Raw genomic sequence first — 21,899 nt, 5'->3', positions numbered from 1 at the left:
GTTCAGTGCTGTGTGAGATGCTGCTCAGAACATTCAACTACACAATAAAAGCTCGTGGCATGGAGAAAGAGCTGCAGTCCTTTGTTGGATCTAATGACTCTTTGGCTGGGACAAAAGCCTGTGACAAGACCAGACAGAGCCCAGTGCTTACAAGTTATTGCGGTAGGATGGAAGGAAAGGCATTTGGTTACTGCAGTCAAGGGTGATCCATGTTACTGTGCATGCAAAATCCTTCATGGCATCTCATATGGGACAACTGTGGCAAGGTGGAGCAGGGTCTGTGTGCAGCTCAGGTCAGGGCTGTGAGGATAGTCTCAGGAGCAGCCATTATCTTGCCAGGAATGCTTCATCAAGGGGACAATAATTGACATTAGATAGAAAGTTGTCCCAAGCCAATCACATGCCAGAAAACACAATTATTTCCTAACAGACCTTAAAAAAAAGGCTGATTCATGTGCCATGGACTAATTACCGTGCTTTAGGACTAATTGCAAGATGTGAATAACCAACCCCAAGTGTCAGGCCATCATCATTTATATCCCCTTTGGGTACTGCTGACCATGAAGGGCTATGGGACACGCTGCTGGGGCCTGATTTGATGACCCTTTCCATGCTAATACATTGCAAATCATCTGTTACCAGCCTTGTAGGTCTTCATAGCAGTCAGATAAATGTTAAGATTTACCCCCTCCAAGACCTCAGAGCTGGGGAAGAACCTGTGGAGGGCCCTGATCCCTGTCCTTGCACAGGGAATAGACAGTGTCAACCTGGGGCTGAGTCAGGGCTGAAAGTAACGGCCAGGGCCTGCCAAATGCCTGGGATGGAGCAGATGACACCTAGTGATGGATGGAATGAGAAGATTAGGTTAACTAAAGATTTTCATAGCAGCTAATGGGTTCAGAAAAATAGCTAAAGCTGCTCAAATACATTTTGCACAGACCATTAGGCTGCCAAGAAAACCCATTTGCTCGCTGAATAGCATCAATAGTCCACATGTTATTCACATTGTATAACTTCCATGAGATGAATTACATATAAAATTAATTGCACTTCTGAAGAAGTAACCAGCACAAGAAGTCACATTTTGCTAAGTTATTTCAATAAGATACTTCTCTTGTGTTTGTAAATGAAAGACAACAGACAAATACATTTTGTATTAAATGAAATAGTCTTTATAAAGAGCTCACCTCTACTAAAAGCAGCTTGCCTCTTCTCTGCAATGCACTTACAAAGCGCTGTCCATAGAGCAGCTTTCTGCTTTGCATCCCGGTGGCAGGAAGGTAAGCTTCTGCTGAAGCTCAGGTACTATGACAAGGGGAGGCTCTTCTGTTTGCTTTCCATACTTCCTCCTGTTTGGTTTTATTCTATTAATAGGAATTAGCTGGTGATCTTCCTCGAGATCCTCCTGTCTTAAAATTTCACGAACAGAACAAAAAAGTTAACACTGAGTCACTTATCTATGGGCAAAATGCATGTTTATGCTTTTCCATATGGTACTACAGTGCATAAATTCATCCCTCACTAAGCACTGCCCACATGTACCCTAAAGGGTTTATTTTTTCCCTCTTTGACTAACACGTTCAACAGCTTGAGTCAACCTGTAAAAAACGTATAAAGGAAGTCAGAACCTCAATAAAACATACTTAGATGAAGATCTTTAAATTATTGCTGCTTAATTTGAGGCTAACATGGCACATTGCTTTACTCCTAGCCAGAGAAGCTTTAAGACAATGCTGACTGCCTGGAGCTGCTCACAGCCTGCCTGGTGCTTAGGCTGGGCATGCTGCAGGACATTACTGTCTGTAGGAATATCCTGATGTCACGTTGCTCCTCCCAGTGACCCTGTGGACTCACAGGGAGTAGTATGGATGTTTCAGAGGTACCAGAAGGGGTAGGTCTGAGCTCCGCAACAAGATACAGGTCGTGTTCCTGTCCTGGGTCAACACTTTGTTTAGACACTGGGTTGTGTCCCAGATGTCTGTTTAGTCTCATAGCTGAGGCTGCATAATTATATTGGGTACCAAAGGCTGTTGAGGGGGAGGGAGGGAGGAGGTCCTGATTTGCTGCAGCACCCAGATATTGTGCCTGTTCTGTGTTCTTCCAGATCATCCACCAGTTGAGCAATTTGTTGGATGACGGCCTCCGAGGCCACTAAAGGGCTCGTTATGGACACCAGTATGCCACACTGGTAGGGAGGGTCTTGTTGTAGTATGAGATCCCTCATTCTTGCCAAGTGCTTAACCAGGCCAGAACTCTCTAATGCATCATAAACAGCCTCCTTCATCTCTAGTTCTCTGACATAGTCTTGGAGTTCTTCCACTGAGGTCCATAAGCCAGTATTTATGTCACTTCTGTTCAGCCATGTAACTCTACATGCCACTGTCATCCACTGAATTGGAAATGCTTCTCCTCACTATGTATTACTGTTGCATACAGCCTCTGTCTGAGGGCCAGATGTGTGGTAATGGCAAGTTTGGAAATATCAGGTCCATGCTTCCAGCTCCACATCCCATAACCTCAGATGTCAGGCTGGTGTGCTCTCTTGAGGTCTTTGTTTAAATTGTTGCAATAAATCAGTAAGTTCAGCAGCTGTGTATGGGATGCTGCTACGTGTAGTGTGGTGTGGGCACCAGGCCACTCTTTGGGTACCAACCCTGCTGGTCTACCTCAATTTTCTTAGTCTTCTGAGTTATTACTGGTCTTATTTCTAGAGGATCTGAGGTTCCCAGATCCTCTAGTTGGATTTTAGTCTGCTGCGCCTTCTTTTTGCTCAACTAGGATCCTGCTGGTCCAAGTCCTCTTCCCTCATAATTATATGGGTTTTAATTTTAAAGGAGAAGCTCCATTTGAAGGAAGTTCCATTTGCCCTGTCAAAGATGTAAATTGATTTTCCAGTTGTCTAATATGGGTTTTTAAAAGCTCATGTACATCTTTTAATTCTACTTATGGTCCCATTGACCATCCAACACTCAACCCTAATCCATCTAAATAAGAACTGGCTGGCTTATTAGTGTACCCATCACTTGGGTACAGTGCATGCATCTGAGCTCTCCTGGGCTGGCCCTGCCTTCCAGCAGGTGCACCATCACTGGTACAAGCCATGACTTAGCATTTCTGCTTCTAGCTGTAGGATGCTGAGTGTCTGATGTCCAAGGAGCAGCTCAGTTTTTTTAATCTTGGTTTTTACAAATACGAAAGTCTTAAGAAAAACATGGGCCAATCCCATTGTTTTAATGTCAAAAAGTTTTATATATATAAAAATAAAGTTTTCTTTTTTGCTTAGTCCCTGAGATTAAGGAAGATTTTTACCCTTTGGAGTGGTAAAAGTACAGGCAAGAATGAAAAGCAGCCTGCTTAGCAGCAGCCTTGTTCTGTTTCTGCCAGCAGGGACTGAACCTGGTTCTTTGGGGCTGAAGCCCTGAGCACCTGCTTAAATTAAAACCTAGACCTTGTCAGTGTGGCTGAGAAATCGAGTCAGTCGCCATCACCTCTGGCAATGGGGCCTCCCACCATTGGCCTCTCCATCACTGTGCTCAGCACTGTGCCCTCCCACTCCCCAAATTCCCACATGACAGAGCTCCAACAGAGGCCCAAAATCATTTATCCATCCTGAGTGAAAATCTTGCTGTCTGTAAGTAAACATGTACCATCTTAGCTTTAAATAATGCCAGGTTAACATCACAGCCATTAATATTCACTCTAGGAATTTTTCTGCCTGCAAAATGAATAAAGTATGCAGGCATATGCATACTTTATTCATTTTGTGTCCTTTGGCTGCAGGCTGGCTGTGCTCCTGCCATCACTGGGCCCTGGGTCTGCCCGGACACCCCAGCATGGTGCCAGCAGCAGCCAAAGGGCATGAGATGTTCTCCTTTCACTTCTTCCTTCTGTGGTTGTAACAACCCTTACCTACACAGCCAGGCCTCAGATGCGCCTTGTAATTCATGCACTTTTATCTTTTCCCCTATTTTTGTGCAGTTTGCCTGGGGCAGTGCCCTTGGCTGCAGTGCTTTGGATCCCAGGATGAGACAAAGCACCGCCAAGCTGCCCTGCAATGCAGAGCTGCCGGCCAGGGAGAAGGTTGTGGGGACAGCTGGGGTTCTGTGGGTTGAGCAGAACAGCATGCTGCCACCCACTGCCCTGGGATCCTGCTATGGTAGGGCAACACTCCACCACAAGAAAACCTTGGCTTAAAAACCATTCTCCTCTCACTGAATGAAGCTAAGATCTGCTAAAGATTCAGCAAAGAAATGTGAGACTCTGGGCATGAGCATCCTGCACTCAGCCCATCTGGGTCCCTACTGTGTGTCCCTGCCTTGGTGTATGCATCTTGATTGGCCCAGTCTGGAAATAAGAATGGGTGTGTGTTCAGAAATACCCTTCAGAACAGGGACTTGGTGAAAAAATGGCTATTTTTCTATTTCATCGTATTATTTCATAATACTCAGGGCCTACCAAATGTGATGCATGCAGGCAGCAGCGTATGTAGGTTATCATCCTTCTGTCACCTGCTCACTGACATCCAACCGCCCCTCACTGCGCTGCTTGCAAATCTTCAGACCAAAAACTATGGATGTTCTATTACCTGCATCACACCCACATTGTAGGTTTAAAACTGCTTGCAGGAACTTGCACTTGCAGGTGTGCAACAAAGAGCGGAGGAACAGCTTGGGATGCTGCACGGTCCTTTCTGTAACACCCCACACATCGCCATCAGAGCATTCCAAAACCAAACCAGACTCTTTGGAGATTGGGCTGGGCCAGGCAGCGCTGCTGTGGGGATCCTAGCATGGAGAGCAGCAGGAAGGCAGCGCCGCTCCCCCCTGCCCTCACCCAGCATTAATAGTATTAATTGCACATCTAGCACAAAGAGCAATTATCAAAACATTCTGCTAAGCATCTTATCCAATAGACTGTTTACTGGAAAACACTCGACTGTATCAAAGCCTTTACAGAAAGCTCTTAGAAATTAATAAAAACGTTTGATTAGCACTTTCATGGATGCACAGATACTGTATATGGCTGTATTATAGAGCATTTAATTATATATAAAGGCAATTAATGTCACAAATGAAAGCTAAGCTCTGACTCAGCCTAAATAATTGTCATTATCCATCACATAGCATGTCCAGAAAGCTTAGCAATAGTATTTATGAACAATAAACATGGCATTAACACACTCATAGAATTGGGGCAAGATTCAGCCTGTGCAGTAATGGTACCCAAAAAAACCACACTCTGTTCTCTCAGGAAGTTTTTAGTGGGCCTTTTTCTTGGTATGTGCACCACAATATTAGTAACATTCTGTGTGTGCTCAGCTGGGTACTGCCATGTTGCAGCAGTGCTGCTCACATGCATGTGCATGTGGTCCCTTTGTACTCTGCATGGCAGCTCCTCCGGCGCCTGTCTGTGCTACACTGTTTTGCTGTATGTCTTGCCACGTTCACTGGCACAAGATCTATGAAGGAAACTCCACCAGCTCTCCTTATCTAAACAAAGTCCTTCTTCCTCATGAAACTACATGTTGCCATCAGCTGTCACATGTGTGACACCACCGGTGCCAGCAGTAGATGGGGACAGCAAGCCACAGCACTATGTCTGTGTGTAGGATTGCTAGAGATGCTCTGAAAGCAAAGGTAATGCTGCACTGCTGTGAAGCACAGTAATTTGTAAAATACAGGTCTCAAATGGAGGCAAGGACTGTTTTGGTTTGAAAATGTGCTGTGTGGGTGTAATAGCACACAGTGTGACTGCTGGGATGGAAAAGCGGACACTGCAGCTTCACACCTTCACTGTGCCAGAGACACAGAGCCCTGCTCTCACCTCTGTGACTCCATACAGAGGTTGGATACAGAGAGGGAGTGGTGGCCCAGAAGCCAACTTAGCACTCATGTTATTGAACACCAACATTCATGCATAAATGCTTGTTTTTCTAAATTGTATTTATGTGTGTAACACAAATAGTTATCCCTAGATGCAGATTCATGCATGCATATATGGCTATTCATGTCCTTTGTTAATAAATGCGGTGCAGTAGCGGTGTGCGAGGACAGGTCTGCACATGGAGGTTGTGCTGCAGGGCCTGACTGCACCGCAGGGCTGCAACAGAAGGTGCTGAATAGCAAAGAGCAAAGCCAGCACAGCATGTTCTATGCAGGACTCTGACACAGGGAAACATGGCAGGCTGTTAATGCCTCCTTGGTTTACTGGAAAGCTGATCATATCGGATAAATCATTTGAGACCGACTCTGTGTTAACCCAGGTTTTGAGTTCTGCTGGATCTAATGTAACATGAGCTGGGAGAATGAACTCAAACAGAACCACCTCCAATGCACAGCACCCAGCCCCACATCCATTCCTCTACCTCCTCCCGATCCCCTCCCTTGAAAAAAAGGAAGAAACCAACAGACCAATCTTTGTCCATTCAGAAAAATAAAGAGTCTGACTAGGAGTGTTACTGTTTGCTGGCTACACACTTACCGCAGCCTTGTGTTTATGGTCTGTGTAGGGAAAGTGGATCATACTGCAGAGCCACTCTGTCTTCATTATTTGTTGGGCTGATAATTCATTTCTTGCTAACAAAGTATTTACTTGGACGGAACATCATCTTTTGTCTGCTGGAGCTCTTGACTGTATCTGTGAATATTAGCACAGCCATGGAAGGCTGAGCAGCACCCCCAGCCCCTGGCTGCCCATGCAGTCTGCCCAGCTCTGCCACTGAGGTCTTCATCGCCATGCGCTGGGGCTGGGGCCGTCCCACAGCTGTCAGAGTCTCTTTTGATGCTGATTAACTTCATCAGTATAATTGATCAAGTTGTCTAGAGAAAATGGGAGGCTAAATGCTTTGCAGAGCAATCGTCAGATGGCACCCAAAGCAGCTTCTCTGCCGCAGGCAGCACCATGTGCTGCACTGCAGTCTGAATGAGCTTCATCTCACCTCTTGTCGCAATGCTTTTCCTTTCCCCCCAGCTCATTCAACAAATGCCTGGTAGATTGACTTTGATTACTTGTTGATTTAACTGCATTTCAGTGGCTGTTGGAAAGAATATCCTTGAATGTCGCCAAGAGGACTCAAAAGGTGAAGGGAGCACTGGAGCCATGAAACACCAACAGGTGAGATGGGCTCTCTTGAGTGGCTGAGCATCAGCTTCCAGCACTCAGTCCAGGTCCTGGCACTCAGCACTGCGATTTGGCTTTTCCTTCCTTCCCTCCCCAATGTCCTCCCACTCCCACACTCTGGTTTCAGCTCATGCTCAGTGCTGATGTGATGGAGCTGTGCTGGCCGCCCACGCAGAGCCCCAGGGGGTTGGGATCTTCAGTGATGTCATGAAATAAACTGTAGTCACAAGGGGGGGAGGGGGAGGGAACAACTGAAAAAAATATATTTATTGGAGTAAATAAAAAAAAGTTAACCAAAACCCTTTATTGATACATTCTTGGATAATATCACAAGATCGAGAGAATGGAAAGGAAGGGAGGTCGCGGCAAAGATTGGTTTCACTAAGTTGGCACATAAGCAGCAAGATTAACGAAATTACTTATTACAAACAGTATAAAACATACATGCTTTGTAAGTCCTTACCACACTGGTCAGTCATGGTGGGGCATCAACAAAGAAAAACCTCAAGACATGTAAAATCCATATTCTTCCTTCCAAATATCATAAGAATTATTGAAATTATTGCAAAATAGTCAGATACCTTAAATAAAATAACAAAATAGAACACAAATACAAATATCAAACATAAATTATTAACATGTACCATAAAATACATTACTGGCATGCATTCCAAATATCAAGACCTGTACTAAAACTCTGCAAAAATCCCATCTGCGTCCTCCGCAGCCATCGATGTGGGGGGGGGGGCTCACCTTGCCAGCACAGTTTTTGGTCTTTAAATTCTTTTTTTGTTTGTTTTTTTGTTTTTCATTAAAAAAAATATATGGATTGCGGTGATACAATAGCAATCATACAGGTCATGTGCATCAGGTCTCTTAGATCCTTTGACTGTTTTGTTTTCATGTGCTAAGTCTCAGAGAATAGGGCCTGAATGAAAACTGTGCATTCAAAAGAAAAGAACAACCAACCAGCCAACAGTGATCTGGAAACAACATGGATGGCAATATGCAAAAAATCCTCACAAACTGTACAGAAAGTTCAAAAACTTGCAGTCTGGAAGTACATAGAAAGACAGAACAGCCCCTTTGAGTCCTCGCAGTGCCAGGGAGCGCTCCTCCGTGCCGTGGGCTCGGCAGCTCCATGGCGGAACAGGGCCAGGCTGCGGCCCCATGCCCGCACCTCACCGCACAGACCACGCCGGGCACACGGAGCAGCCGGGGCAGCAGCTCCCGGCGTGGTCCGGCCTCTGCTGACGGCGGGGCCGGCTGGAGGCCTGTGCCCGCAGCGGGTGGAAGTCCTCTCCGTCCTCACGCCGTGGCGGAGCGGGCTAGATAACCAGGTTGTTATAACTGACGTACTTCTTTTTTGCAGCAGGGCCTGAAAGACAAGTGGGGAACAGTCACCGGAGCGGTCGGCAATGGCTGTTCCTCTGGTCAGGAACGTGGAGCCAGCCATATCCACAGCAGCAGTGCAGCCCTGTTGGTGTGCTGAATGGCGAGCCCTTCCCTTGGGTTGTGCACCTGCTGAGATGCCCCATCTAGATCCCATGCAGGATATCAGGACTTTTCCCAACAATGACAACATTCTCTCCAACTTCCTGCATATCCTGGGCTAGGAGTTGACTTTCTTGTGGGGAGAAAACAAGTGATTCCTGATCCAGATTTACAACTTCTGGGGTTTTTTCAGTGTGGGGATCAAGGCACCAGCTTTCCTAATTAAGGCCTTCAAGTTAAATCTGTTTGCAAATATTAATCAGTAAAAGCAGCCAGTACTCATATTGTGAACAGCACTACACATTTCTGTCAGTAAGTTGCAAATATTTGCAGCTAAACACTGAGCAAAATACAGTGCAGTACCCTGGCAGCACTGACAACTTAGGGACCTGGATGGCACGTTCCCCATCAGGCACGCTAACAAAAACATCACTGTTTATATGCAGATTTGGTAACAAAGATGTGACTACATGCCCTGAGCTGACGAGGTTTTGTATTGAACTGCGTTCAGTGACTGAAGAAAAGGTCTCCCTCCTCTCCTAAAGAACCTACTTTATAGCATCACTCTGAAACCCCATTTATCAGTTCTGCCATGCTCTACACAACAGTCGGTGCTGTTTGCTCAGTCAAGGCCTGATGCTGCAAAAAGCTGATCTTCAATTCCCATTAACTGCTCTGGGGCGTGAAGGTGTTCAACACACGGGAGGATGAAACTCATTATCCTGCAAGACTAGACAGCAGATATCCAATAAACTGAGGTATACTATTAAATGCTGAAGAGAGGTAAAATGCAATTGGAAAAAAAATGTGTAATCAGGAAATGGGTTGCAAAGTAATTACATGTATTATTTTGAGATCTACTTCAGCTTTATCCATTACATGCTCCAATTTCAAATAGCAGCAGAGTTTCTATAATAGAGAAAGAGATTTTGATACTTCCCATGGCTGGTTCATGTAACATCACCCCCCCATCGCTTACAGGGCTTTCACTTTACCATCCAGCAATCCTGAAATTTTGCTTAATGAGTTTTCTCGCAAATTCTACCACAGGATCTCATCTCTTAGTTTCAATGTGACAATGAATCACCAGTGCCAAGTGAACCCATCTAAGAAACATTTTGACAGTGTGTGCTCCTGTAGTCCCTCTGTGAAAAGATGAGTCCCACACATTTCAGTCCTGGACAATTATTTCTGGAACTGCTCTGGTTCAACAGAAAAATGTACGTGATAAAAGCGTTATCTGTAATTCAGATAAAGTGATCAATAAAGGCTTCATGATAATTCTAGGAGAGCAAAGATGATCTTCCCTGGTTCTTAAGACTGCCCTTAAGACTGAAGAGATCACATCTCTTTTTGCACAGCTGCTGCATTTCACAGCTGCTCCTGCACTGACTCCAGTAACTCAGAGCCCAGCTGAAGTACGCCTTCCAGACGAGCTCTGATATGAAGACATCAGGAGAGCAACGGTCTGCCTCGATAATGAGTGTCAGCTCTTCATTATCATTGGGCAATTAGCACCAGGTACAGATTTGATTTTTCTCAAAGAAATTAATTTACATGAAGATGAGGAATGCTAATGAATCATCAGCATTACCAGAACTCACCGTGCTTCAATCCACGATACATGAGCATGCCCTGTTCTTTAAGTCAGAAACAGATACAGATCTCATTCACTGTGCTGCTGTTCATGCTAATAGACAATGGCTTTCCAACACTGAAAACAGACTGTCTTCTCACATATACATGGTAATTAATATACATATACTTATGTCAACCTCAGCTGGCCACTGACGTGGCTGTAATGGAGGTGAGCCAGTAGCTGTGCTATGCAGAATGCACAGTGCTGGATGGTACCTCCAGTGCCAACACACACACCAACTGCAGCCCATTTCCTCAGGTCATAGCTCAGAAATAAACAAGTAAGCCATGTGAGCGATGTGGGCTGCTAGCTACACTTAAATACAGGCTACCCTGAAGAAAGGAAACATTCTGGATGCAGATTGACTGCTTATTTGCAGATAAACTTCCTCTTGAAGAATTTGTATCTTGTGATTTGTTTTCAGAAAAGGTGACCTCCTGTTACAAGAGGCTACATGTTCCCAGTGGTGACATGGGTCTTCTCTCTCCAATTGTGGTAAATAGAAGCAATGTTAGCAGGGGAAGAATACACCATCTACGCAGACAGGACAGCTGAACTACAAACAGCCTCCAGGCTGGGGCCCAAACATAGGTAAACACCTCACCTAAGCATTCACACATTCGTCAAGCACAGCACAGCACAGGGATCTTCAGCTCCCACTGCATTATGCCCTAACTTTGCTCCACTTAAATGAAAATTGGTTGGCCCAGATTACACTGGAAACCACAGGAGGCTGTCACACTTCCAAAAGGATGCGAAGATTTGCTCAAGGGATGCAGAGAATGCTGTACGTGCCATGACACATTACTGTGACAGAAGGAAGGGGCAGTTCTACAAACGTTACACTTACCCTCAATATGAAAGCAATCAGAAACTTTCAATGAGCAAGAAGTCAAGTGCAACCCTTTCCAATAAGGTCTGAAATGGAACTGACACACGATTTGCTAGCAGCTGGACTGCTGGGAGCACAAAGAGGCACCTCAGTCACCACAAAGTCATTTCATGGCATGTCATTGATTTTAAGGATGAAACTGCATCCAAGATATCAACAAGTGACGCTAGCAAATGATCTAACATATTAAATTACAACTGTTATGTATTGGTTGTTGTATCTTGTATGCAACAGCCTTTCTCACTCTCCAGGAGCAGATCCTCACTCTCTTCACATACAGGCACTCACTTCAAGCTGCCCTCACACTGCCTGCAGTGTACTGCAGTACTGCAGCTGAGCAGCCCACTGGGAAGAACATCTCACAATCACTGCAACTTGTGGAAATGAAGTCCTGTCTGTCTTCACATGGAAAATAAGCACTATCTATTGAAAACACAAGAATTTATCAGAACTCTTTCAGCTACTGTCCAGCCTCTCCAACAGGTTGGGGGGCAGTGGTAGTCTCGACCCATCCCCTGCCGTAAGTGGATAACAGGAATTGAAGTGACTGTATCTTCTGTGCCAACAACATACTAAAAACAAATACATCGAAGGAAAAATCCTCTTTGGATGCATGTTTCTTCACTTGACTGGTTTTCATTATCTTGAGCACAGGCCACAAAGAAAGAAGTTCCTGGAGCATCCAAAAGTAAAGCAGATCTGTCAATACTTGCTCAGAGTGAGATTTAATCACTTTCACTTCAATTTTATGCACATTTGTTAACTCTTCCAAGCTTAAAGTGGACGGATTTACAGTACAAAAGATGAATTTTATCACAGCCTATGGGCATCTCGGGCTATTAAAGATATGAAACATTGTCTTAGTACTTCCAGCACTGAGCAAGTGCTCGCATTGTGATGGCAACAAACTTGGATCTGCTCCAATTTTCTTTGCAGTCATCATGGCAGATCATGCTTCCTTTTCATATTTTATTAATGCCTGCCTGGAAATCAGAACCATCCATGCCAGATAAAGCAGAAGCTGGTTATTAGACTCCACTTCTGACCCATCCAACAGGGAAGTGGATAAATGTGGCCCCTCCTGTGGCTCTGTGTTGAAAAGCAGAGCTGTGCACACAGCACAGAGCCTTTAGCCAGGGAATACATGAGCAGGAACTGAGAGCAACAGCCCTGAATGTGTTCACATGCTCACCCCAAACCTGACAAAGCCTTAATATCTAAATCTATGTAAATTGTTATATCACGTTGTCACATCTCTCCCATGGTTCTGTCCACTACCATTGCATTGGCAATGTATCTTTAACAGATACCTACCATTCCATACAAAATTCCTGTGCTCACTGCCTGCACTGGGGGCCATTGTTTATCTCTGAACTGCAGCCTGAACTGCCTGATTTTTACACAGATTATTCAGAACCTCATGTTTTAGTAATAGAATACGAATATATTGAATTACAAATATAACACGAGTTAAAAGAGTGTTCCTCCATAATTGCTTTACAGCCTTCTCTTCTCATAAATTACATCGTATTTAGCTGTCACACGTCCTTGTCACTCTCAGCAAAGCAGCAACAATTAGCAGTTCAGCACTGAACACAACCATAAATATCAGTGCTGTTTGAGTCGCCGAGAGGTTTGTCAGCAGATCAAGAATTACAACAGGGAGTGAGAAGTTGCTAAAGAGATTGTTTCTTTTTCCCAGTAACTAACTTAGTCAGTACCTAAAGGCCTGATGGTGACAAGTGAAAAGGTGACAAGGGCCGACCCTCCCCTGTGTGCTGCCCAGCGAGGAGATAACCCCATGCCACATGGCACTGCCACCTTCTGTCCCTCCAGCTCCTGATAGGAGACCACTGTCCACCCCACGCTCAGCCCTCCCATACATGACAAGCCAGTGAGAAGACAGAGTCCTGCTCGGATAATAAATACCTTGGAAGTGGGTTCTCTGTGTGACTTTATCAGCCACCTGTCCTCCAGGAAAACTCCTGAAGCATGGTGAAAAAGTGCTTCTGTTAAATATGTGGCAAAGCATTCAGCTGTGCATATGAATAACTTCTAGTTCTACTTAAAAGCCTTGCTGAATTGCATTATACCTGGCAGCAGCACACTAAGAATGCAAGTTTTTATTTATTTCCTAATATATGCAGGATATATATCTATTCTGATGAGCACAGCCCTCCAGATTCTGCACATTTTGCAGAACTCCCAGCAAGGGCTGCCTGGAGAGTAAATGCACTTTGGAAATTAATAGAAGAACAATTATGTAATAGAACTGTATAGATTTATCAAGCCATCACGCATTTCTTAAGCTGCTCTTGTGACATGCTGTGCATTACAGCATGTATTACTAATATACAACTTGTAATCTCCATGAGATGCTGGAAAATCGAAACCAGAATGAAAGTGGGTGGTGTCAATTATATTTTAAGTTTGCCTTTACTTTTTTTTTTGTGGCGGTGGTTTTCTTTTTATAAATCCCTTAGTAAGATTTTATCTCTCTGCTTTGCTTTTGAACATCAGTTTTCTTCCCTCTTTTGGCCAGAAATTGGAGAGATCCACCATGAAGTTCTATGAGCAACCAGGGCAGGATCTGCCCAGAGATGCTGCACACCAAGCAGGGTGGCTTTGCCTCTGCAGCTCTTACCCAGCAGGATCCAGAATCCCCAGCAAATCCACTTCATCCCCATCTCTTTGGGTTAAATGCAAACTTGCAGTACAAGATCAGTTCTGTTGTGTATCATTCATAGGTAACACCAGTGATTTCATACAGCCCTCATGCAGCTGCCTCACCCTCTCATAATTTAAGCTAAGGAGCTCTTAGGAAACATGAGCTCAGACATTAATGAAGGATGTGCTGCGTGTGACAGCAGAGTAAAAATACATGGAGTGGCAGCCAGAGAGAGAGAGGCCTGGGGCTGGATGATCCTCCAGAAGAACAGGAATCTCTGAACAGCAAAATTAGTTCATTGAATGCCATCAGAGAGGACAGAAGGATGACGGTCCCGGGATGCTGAGGTGAGGGCCCACTGGTGCTGCCCAGTGGGCAGTGAGCCTGGGTTGCCATTTCACTTTCACCAACTCCAAAACCAAATGTGTTTTTTAAGTGTGACAATCGGTACATTTTGTGTGAACCATTATCTGAGGCACAAGACCCTACACTGTCACTGCAAATAGGATCAAATTAAGTAGCCGTAGACACCGAGCACAAAGCTGAGAAGGAGCTGAAATGGCAGAAATGGAAATAGAGCCAAGTTGCTTAGCAACCATCCCCTCTTCCCCTGGATTGTGTGGGCCCTGAGACACCCGCACTGCCAGCAGCTGTTGCTTGTAACGTAAAGGAGTGTTCCCATATTGCTGTGAGCCAAGCAGCACCGTGCCGCACAAGTAACGTCCCAGGCATGGCAGGGCCTGCTGAGCATGGCTGGAGGGCCCTGCAATGCCACTGCCCTTAAAAGCAAGGCAGCTCACCTGCTTAAGGTGGTCTTCTCCAGGGAAAAGTCACTGGGAATGTGAAACAAGGACGGCTCTTCAACTGCACCAATTCCCTCTCCAATACCAAACTGAAACCTTCACTTGTACCGTACTGATGCTCCAGAAAACTCAGCCTGGGAATGCAGAGCCATTTCTGAAGGAACACACCAAAGTGTTCGTATCTCTGTTCCCATCTATGAGCAAAACAGTTCCATTTAGGAGGTCATTGGAAGATGCATGCAAAACAAGGCTTGAAAAACTGCCCTCCTCAGCCCTCAATGCACAGCACTCCACAGAGGAGGCAGGGCTGTCTGCAGCAGGTTGGCATGCAGAGGAGGTGTTCCTGCTGCTTCACATAGAAAGTGTTATCTGTGAGACTCCTGCTAGCAGGGAGAGAGAAAACACATTTATGTAGTCAGGAAGATGGAAGTCTTGCCTTTTTCTTTTTCTCAGATATCCATATAAAGCAAACAGCTTGTGAAAGAAAACCAACCCAAACCCACACAGAAAAACTGTAAAAACGCGGAATAAAGTTTCTGAAACAAAATTCTTTAAATTAATTATGAATAGCTGATAGGTGACAGTAATAGAACTACTGCTCCTGGAGCCACTCAGTGTGTCCTTCAAGATGCTAAAGGATCACCATGTGGGTACCTGCAGACATAGTTGCTGCAGGCACCCCACCAACGTACCAGGGTTGGCCTGAGTGCTTTGAGCAGAACCCAGCTGGGTGAGGAATCTAAGAATGAGATCACCATCTCCTGGGAAGCAAAAGTAGCTTTTTCTGGTATCCCACGGTTGAAATTCATTTACCTGTTGCTGCTAGGAATACATGCAAGCACAGAATTCAGTGCTGAGTTCACCTTATGGGATGGGAAGTGGTGAAGTAAATCCTAACTCTGCCTGAAACCATCACAAGTCAGATTGGGCAACGCAGACAGATTTTACCTTGTGTAAACATATAGCACAGAGTGACAAAGATGTCACAAAAACGTCAAGTGCTTCAAAAACAACCAACACAGAAGCCACCAAACAAGCCTCCCCTGCAGTAATTGAGACGGACAAGGCCAGCTTCTCTTCTGGCTCAGCTCTGCAGCTCCAGCAGGATGCTGGAAGCCAGATGTCCAGCCAGCCTACCCAGCTGCATCACCAATGCCGCTCGTGTCTTACTTCCAATCTGCAGAATGGTGGCAATGTTTATAAGCTCCTACATCCAAAGGAAATCACAAGGTGAACACTAATGCCCAGGAATGATGAATAAGTGATTAATGTCAATAGAGCACAATCAGAAGAATAGCCTAAGCAATCTTGCACTTCAGTGCTGTTTTACATACATTTGATAAAGTGGTTCACCTGGTTCACCTCCGCTGCTTTCAGAATGCAATTAATAATGAAACAATTACTTCAAATTATTAGAATAATTACACTTATGCATATGCATACAAACGTAATGTACACAGCAGGGTTGGGAAAATGCTGCATGCATATTTCTATATGAAGAGCGTTCACATATTCCTGTTTACACAAATATTATCCACATCTAAATGTGTTGCATTCTAACCAGGACCACATTTTTTCCTTCAAGGCTTTTTTCTTATTAGCCCTTTCAGAAACTGATATTTACCCTGTGTATTATACAGCCCCTAGGCAAACTCAGACTGTGTAGCTGGCGGAGTGGATTATATAGCCACACTTGAAGTGAGCCCTGTGCCCAGGGGACAGGCAAAATATCGTACAGAGCAGTGTCAGGGCCATAAGTAACAATTACAAATATCCACTATAATGGATTCTTTTAACTAGGATTGCTTTGAAGTTCCCAGAAGGATTTAATAGGAAGAAAAGTACGACCTTGCCAGTTCCCCTGAGCACACTGGAATTTGAAGAGGGGTTTTCTTTAAGCAAAAGTCCATTTAGCTTATAAGGATTTCAAATACCAGCTGGTGTATGTTGTCAGTTCATCTTTTTATTTTATTTTATTTTTTTGGTGAGAATAGAAAATGCATCTGATAGGAAGAACAACAAAGACAGCTCCTGGGTGAGATAATGGCATAGCAAGAGGAAATCAGCTCAGGCCAGAAGTGGAAACAACCTGTCATTTTTATAGCCTAAGATGGTTTGTAAGAGTTTGAGTAGATAAAATATGTTTGTATTGTTCTGCAGGTGTATCAAATTGTGACCAATGGGCTCTTGAATTTTTTTCCTGATAGGGATGTGAAAATTCTAAGCTCAGCCAATGTAGAGAAAGAAGCTGTGTTAGATGGATGCTTCCTGCACAGTTCAGAGCTGGAAAATTCTGACTTCATTTCCAGTCAGTACAATAATCCCCATTAATTTCAGTGAAGCAGGCTCTATCAAGCAAATCCCAGAAAGGATGAGGTGCTTTTCATACTGATAACTGCAAAACCCACAAAATGATGTAAAGATTAGTTTGCAAAGTCAGTACTCACCATTGCTCTTGGCACTCTCTTCTTGAGCAAAAGCAAAGATTGAATCATGTATCTGAAAGTTGGGCACATTTTCATATGGTGCACTGAGTGAATAATGAAACGTCTCACACACACTGACTTTGAAGTCACACTTCCTAGCACAAGAGGCAAGTAAGACAGGTGTATGAGCTTGGTAGTTTTGTCTAATGATGTAGTGCAGCCCTTAGACTTCCATAACTTTGCCCTCTGGATAGCAAATGCAAATTGTGCAAAGACAAGCAAGGAGAAAACCCAACAGAATGTGGCACAAAACATGCACTGCTCATTTTTAAGACAGCTTAATGGTGAAACTCCACTCTCAAGTTCCATCTCTACAGACCAGAGCAACACTGCACTCAGTGGCTGAAATCTGCCCACGCAGTGTTGGGAAAGCACCTGCTGGTTGCAGCAAAGTCAGGATTGCTCACAGTAAAAGTTTATAGTACAGTATAAAGTCATTGGCTTCCGACAGTGTTTCTATGGCATTTTTTCACCTGGACAAAGGGTGCACTTCCATGCTTCTTATGCTCTTCTGTATCAAGCCATGCAACTCACAGCCCTCCTCCCTGCCTGCAGCCAAACCCCCAGCAGCAATGCAGGGCAGCTGTCCTCCCTGCTCCAAATGCTGCTGAGGAGCACTACCAAAGTGCAATGGACTGATGGGAGATGTGCATACAGCACCAGTAATGCTGAATGCTGTGGGAAATTTACTCTTGTGGAGAATATTATAAAGATACGTACCTGTATTAATTTTGATCAGACCTAAAAATAGGCTATATATGGAATATGGGAGACACACTCTCCCTTTGCAATGGTAAGAGAATATAATCATTTATGAATATTTACCAATGGAAGTGATAGTTCTGTGGAAACACACAAAAGCATGTCATTTATTTCTCTGCTTCTGAAGTGCTTATGCTGATAACTCTGTCAGAGTCAATAAACTCCTTTTGTTGAGCTGGAAAGATGATCTAAACTACCTGCAGTGACAGACACTGCTTTCAGCCTCCTCAGGACTGCGCTAAAAGATAATTTTTATCAGCCACACCTTCGACTACTTTGCAAGATATTATTAAGGCAGATGCCTTCAGAAGCAGACTCAGAGGCTGTTGTCAATGTTAATTTTCCCATCTGAGCTGTTAGAGGAAAACATGACTTTGTGTCAAAGAACAGAGCCCAACAAATAACATTTACAGCTTGAGAAAGCATCATGCTTTTGCCAGAAAGATGCCTGTAAGACTGAGATTTTGAGTCAGGTAATAAGATTGCAATAGAAGAGGATTAGTTTTATCCTCCTAAATAAAAGCGCAAACCAGCAAAATATTGTACCACTGAAGAACATCAATCTTGAACATGTTTGGCAGCACCTGTCTCCTATCTCCTACTTGTTCAGCTTTGCAGATAAAAACTTCTGGGTCAGGTGAGGTTTGAAAGCGTCTGCAATACTGGGCACTGGGATCAAAGAATAAACAGCAGAAAGCCTTATCAATGCTTCCAGCAAATGGAAGATTGCAGACAGGCTTTAAGAAGACCTTGCAGGAAGAGCAGTCACGATTCGCTGGAGCATTTATGTACTTAGATGGGAGATGCAGCTAAGGGATGGTCAGGGAGCAGAACCCCCCGACGTGTGCAGATAGGGCAGAGCGGCTCTCCAGGCAGCACTCGCTGCCTGAACCTTCACATTCACAGCACTCCTCCACTGGCAGCAGTGTCCCAGCACAGAGCAAACAGGAGCTTAGGAAATGGAACTCCAAATCTTTATGAGATGGTGGCAGGGAAGAAACAAAACTGATTCACGTCACTCTTTAGTTGGAGCTGACAGTACAGAAAACATACTAATTTCAGCTACAAGTAAGTAGTAAGTACAAGTAAGTAACGCTTCTGTCTGAATGCTGTTGACTGGAAAGATAATGAATAGTAGCAAATTATTTTCACCTGCTTAAAACAAAGCAATTAATAGTACTTTGGTTATCTCACCTGGAAAGCCGGGCTCTGCTGAGAGCTGTTAAAGCCAAATGTGAAAACAGTTTGCATGGAACATAATTAAAACTATGACCTGAGTGATCCTCTAAAATGTCTCAAAGGAGCCCTGAGTTGGTGCTTTAAGAAATGACTCCTCTCTGCTGCCTTTCTTCCTGATGTTGTTCCAGCTGGTTCCTACCATTCCATCCTGCCCAGAAGAAACCTTTCCAATGCTCCTGCCTAGGAAACACCATTTTCCAGTCAGTTCCCATCCTGGAAACACCTCAGCACTTCTCCATGCAAATCATTTTCTTTCTTACTGTCACATTCAGTAAATACAGCTCTACATCTGTAGCAACTTGGATTCATTTAATGATCAAAACGCTGAAAATACTTCTGTAATTAATCATTATACTTAATAAAAATCAAGTGAATCAGAATGCTGTGCAGTTGCTAAACAAGAGGAATGTAGGATTGAACAACATGCACTTAATTTTTCCAAAGAAACCTGCAGTCAATAATGAGCTTCATACTGAGTCAGAGTACAGGAGTGTTTTCTCTTTGTTCTGTTAATGAATTACAAAGGACTCCACTACTTGCTCTAACTTTCCTAGTTCTCTTCCTCCCTACCTGTGCCTTATCCCCCACAAAGCCCTTCAGCACAGCAGATGTGTCCTCCTGCAGGCAGAGGGAAGCCTTGTAGGGCCCTAAGTTTAAATAAAGCAATCTATTTCCACCATACAGCTCAGGTGCTCATGGAGTCAAAACCTGATCCAAGATCTGGAAATGCAAACTACTTTTTTTTTTTTAACAGAAAAATGAAAATAAGGTGACGCCCAATGAGAAAAGTTTTGCAGAGTTTGGATTTTGGCTAAAGTCAATCTCCCCATCAATGAACTGCCCATCGTGCACATTCCTCAGCAAACACAACACTCCACCTGATGAACGTGGCAAAGAAACCATGCAGTGGATGAAGATATACCAACCCCTACATATTAAAACACAACACAGCATTTTAAATAATATCCTCTTAATACTTTAGGATTCAGCACACCAGCTTAAAACACACAAATGTTCAACCAAAGGCCTCTTGGCATGGAGAATATTTATAGATACTTCTGATACTTAAAGAATGTATGTGTGCGTTTGTTAGTGTGCCTGGACATCTGGATATGCTGTACTGGAGAGCAATGGGGGACACACACACAGCACTCACAGCACCATTCCTCCCATGGGGGGGCTCTGAATGAATTCAGTGTAAGCACTATGTGCCCCTGCCTTCCTTTTCTTCAGTTTGCCCTGCTCCAAGCATCTGGCAGGGAGCTGCAAGTAACAAACAGCTTAATAGAAAAATCAAGGATATTCATGAAGTGCACAGAGGCTAAGTTCACTGGAATATTTATTCATGCTGTATAATTCTGTAATACCTAATGTCTAACTAAATTCTGTTTTGAGCTGTATGGCTCAACAGTACCATTTCACTGCAATTTCACTGCAATCAATGTCTTTTTTTTTTTTTTTTTTCCCCTGCAGAAAGTCTTGATTTCAAATATCTCAGAAATGTTTAACAGCTGATATTAGTAAGAGCACAGATTTAATACGAGGCTCTCTATTCTGCCGACACGATAGGCATCGTGACAAGGGGTGTAACTATGGCAACTATTTCCCCCTGTTTTCCACAGAGCTGCAAGAGCAGACGTCTCCCTTGATGCAGTGCCAGATGTCCCCCAGGTAAACCTCAATGCTGAGTTACAGAGCAGTAACCAAGCAGAACCATAGATCCCAGGGCTGGAACACCTTTCTTTCCTCTTTTGTGTTTCATGGGCATTTATGTGTATTTAGACATGAGTCTAATTCTCTTCCATTTTATGCACTGCAGCTGGAAAGCAAAAACATACCTCCTTTTCCTTTACTGTCAGAGTTCAAAACAAATGAACTCATCCCAAACTCAAAGCACCTATTTTCTTGAAGAAAAGGATGCTCTCCTCTTTAATGTATCAGTGTATGCTGCTGGAAAGAGACATGCACATTTCCTTCCCTGAAGCTAACATAGAGAAAAAAACACTACTGCTTTGCAGAGATGCTGGATGTGAAAATGGTGCATATTTGCAGTGTGAGAGATGCACTGAGAAAGACCAATTTCTCATATGCTATTTATTTGTTTTTCTTACTGGCCCCCAAAAACACAAACAAAACCAGACCCCTTCTGCACAAATCTATTCTGTTTGCTATCTGTGTCAACATAAAATAATATCTGTCTCATTTTATAGCACGGTTCTGCGTTAGTGGCAAAGTCACAGCTCTACCTTGCGTTCCTTTTCCTCATGTGCTCCTCCAGTTCATCAGCACTGCCATTTCCAGGTGCTGTGCTGAAATTTTGTATGGGTTTGTTCTTCCCAAGGATGACAATAACTATCAAGGCCTGATTAAAATCACCAAAGACACACAGTTGCATGCAGGAACCTGCTTGGATAATGATACCTGTGTATTATGGAAGCAAACCAGGTGATGGCAGTTCCTCGGCCATCACAAACATGGGCACTTTGTTTTTGCCCCCTAATCCTCTGCCCCTCCCAGCAGTGGCTGTGTGGCGCTGAGCCACCCACAGGATTAAGCCACAGCAAACATGTAAAGGAAAAGTGAACACTGAAAGTGATTCTTAAGGTTACTTTTCAGTTCATCTGGCAAGATCTGGGTCAGCCTTGTGCTCACAAACATTTATAACTGATATGAGCATCACTGAATCTCAGAGCTTAAGTGCTTCCATCACGCATGGCTTACAGTGTGAAGTAGTACAAAAATCTGACACTGAATTCAAGTGACTAATTGTTTGCAATATAAACAAGAAGACAAACCA

At 44.0% G+C, this 21,899-nt stretch overlaps 1 protein-coding gene and 1 long non-coding RNA gene across 6 annotated transcripts in view; one reads left to right on the top strand and one right to left on the bottom strand.

Moving 5' to 3' along the window:
• The window catches only part of LOC107319946, a 79,542-nt gene extending 70,575 nt beyond the window's left edge, over window positions 1–8,967 (top strand). Inside the window, exons 2-3 of one of the 2 annotated variants that reach the window (XR_004308763.1) lie at window positions 7,031–7,113; window positions 8,495–8,967. This is a non-coding gene — a long non-coding RNA (uncharacterized LOC107319946). Of the gene's footprint in view, window positions 1–7,030; window positions 7,114–8,491 lie in introns of both variants that reach the window. The other variant, XR_001558050.2, reaches the window with a different exon arrangement.
• The window catches only part of GRM7 (glutamate metabotropic receptor 7), a 211,397-nt gene continuing 196,852 nt past the window's right edge, over window positions 7,355–21,899 (bottom strand). For all 4 annotated transcript variants that reach the window (XM_032447244.1, XM_015875338.2, XM_015875339.2 and 1 more), the window contains one exon: window positions 7,355–8,497. Coding sequence is in view for 1 of the 4 variants with exons in the window: in XM_015875339.2 (XP_015730825.1) it covers window positions 8,448–8,497 (50 nt within the window). In the remaining 3 variants the exon portion in view is untranslated. The remainder of the gene's footprint in view (window positions 8,498–21,899) is intronic.

Source organism: Coturnix japonica, chromosome 12 (genome assembly GCF_001577835.2).
Source record: "Coturnix japonica isolate 7356 chromosome 12, Coturnix japonica 2.1, whole genome shotgun sequence".
Taxonomy (NCBI): domain Eukaryota; kingdom Metazoa; phylum Chordata; class Aves; order Galliformes; family Phasianidae; genus Coturnix; species Coturnix japonica.
This window is presented reverse-complemented; position numbering and strand designations above follow the sequence as displayed.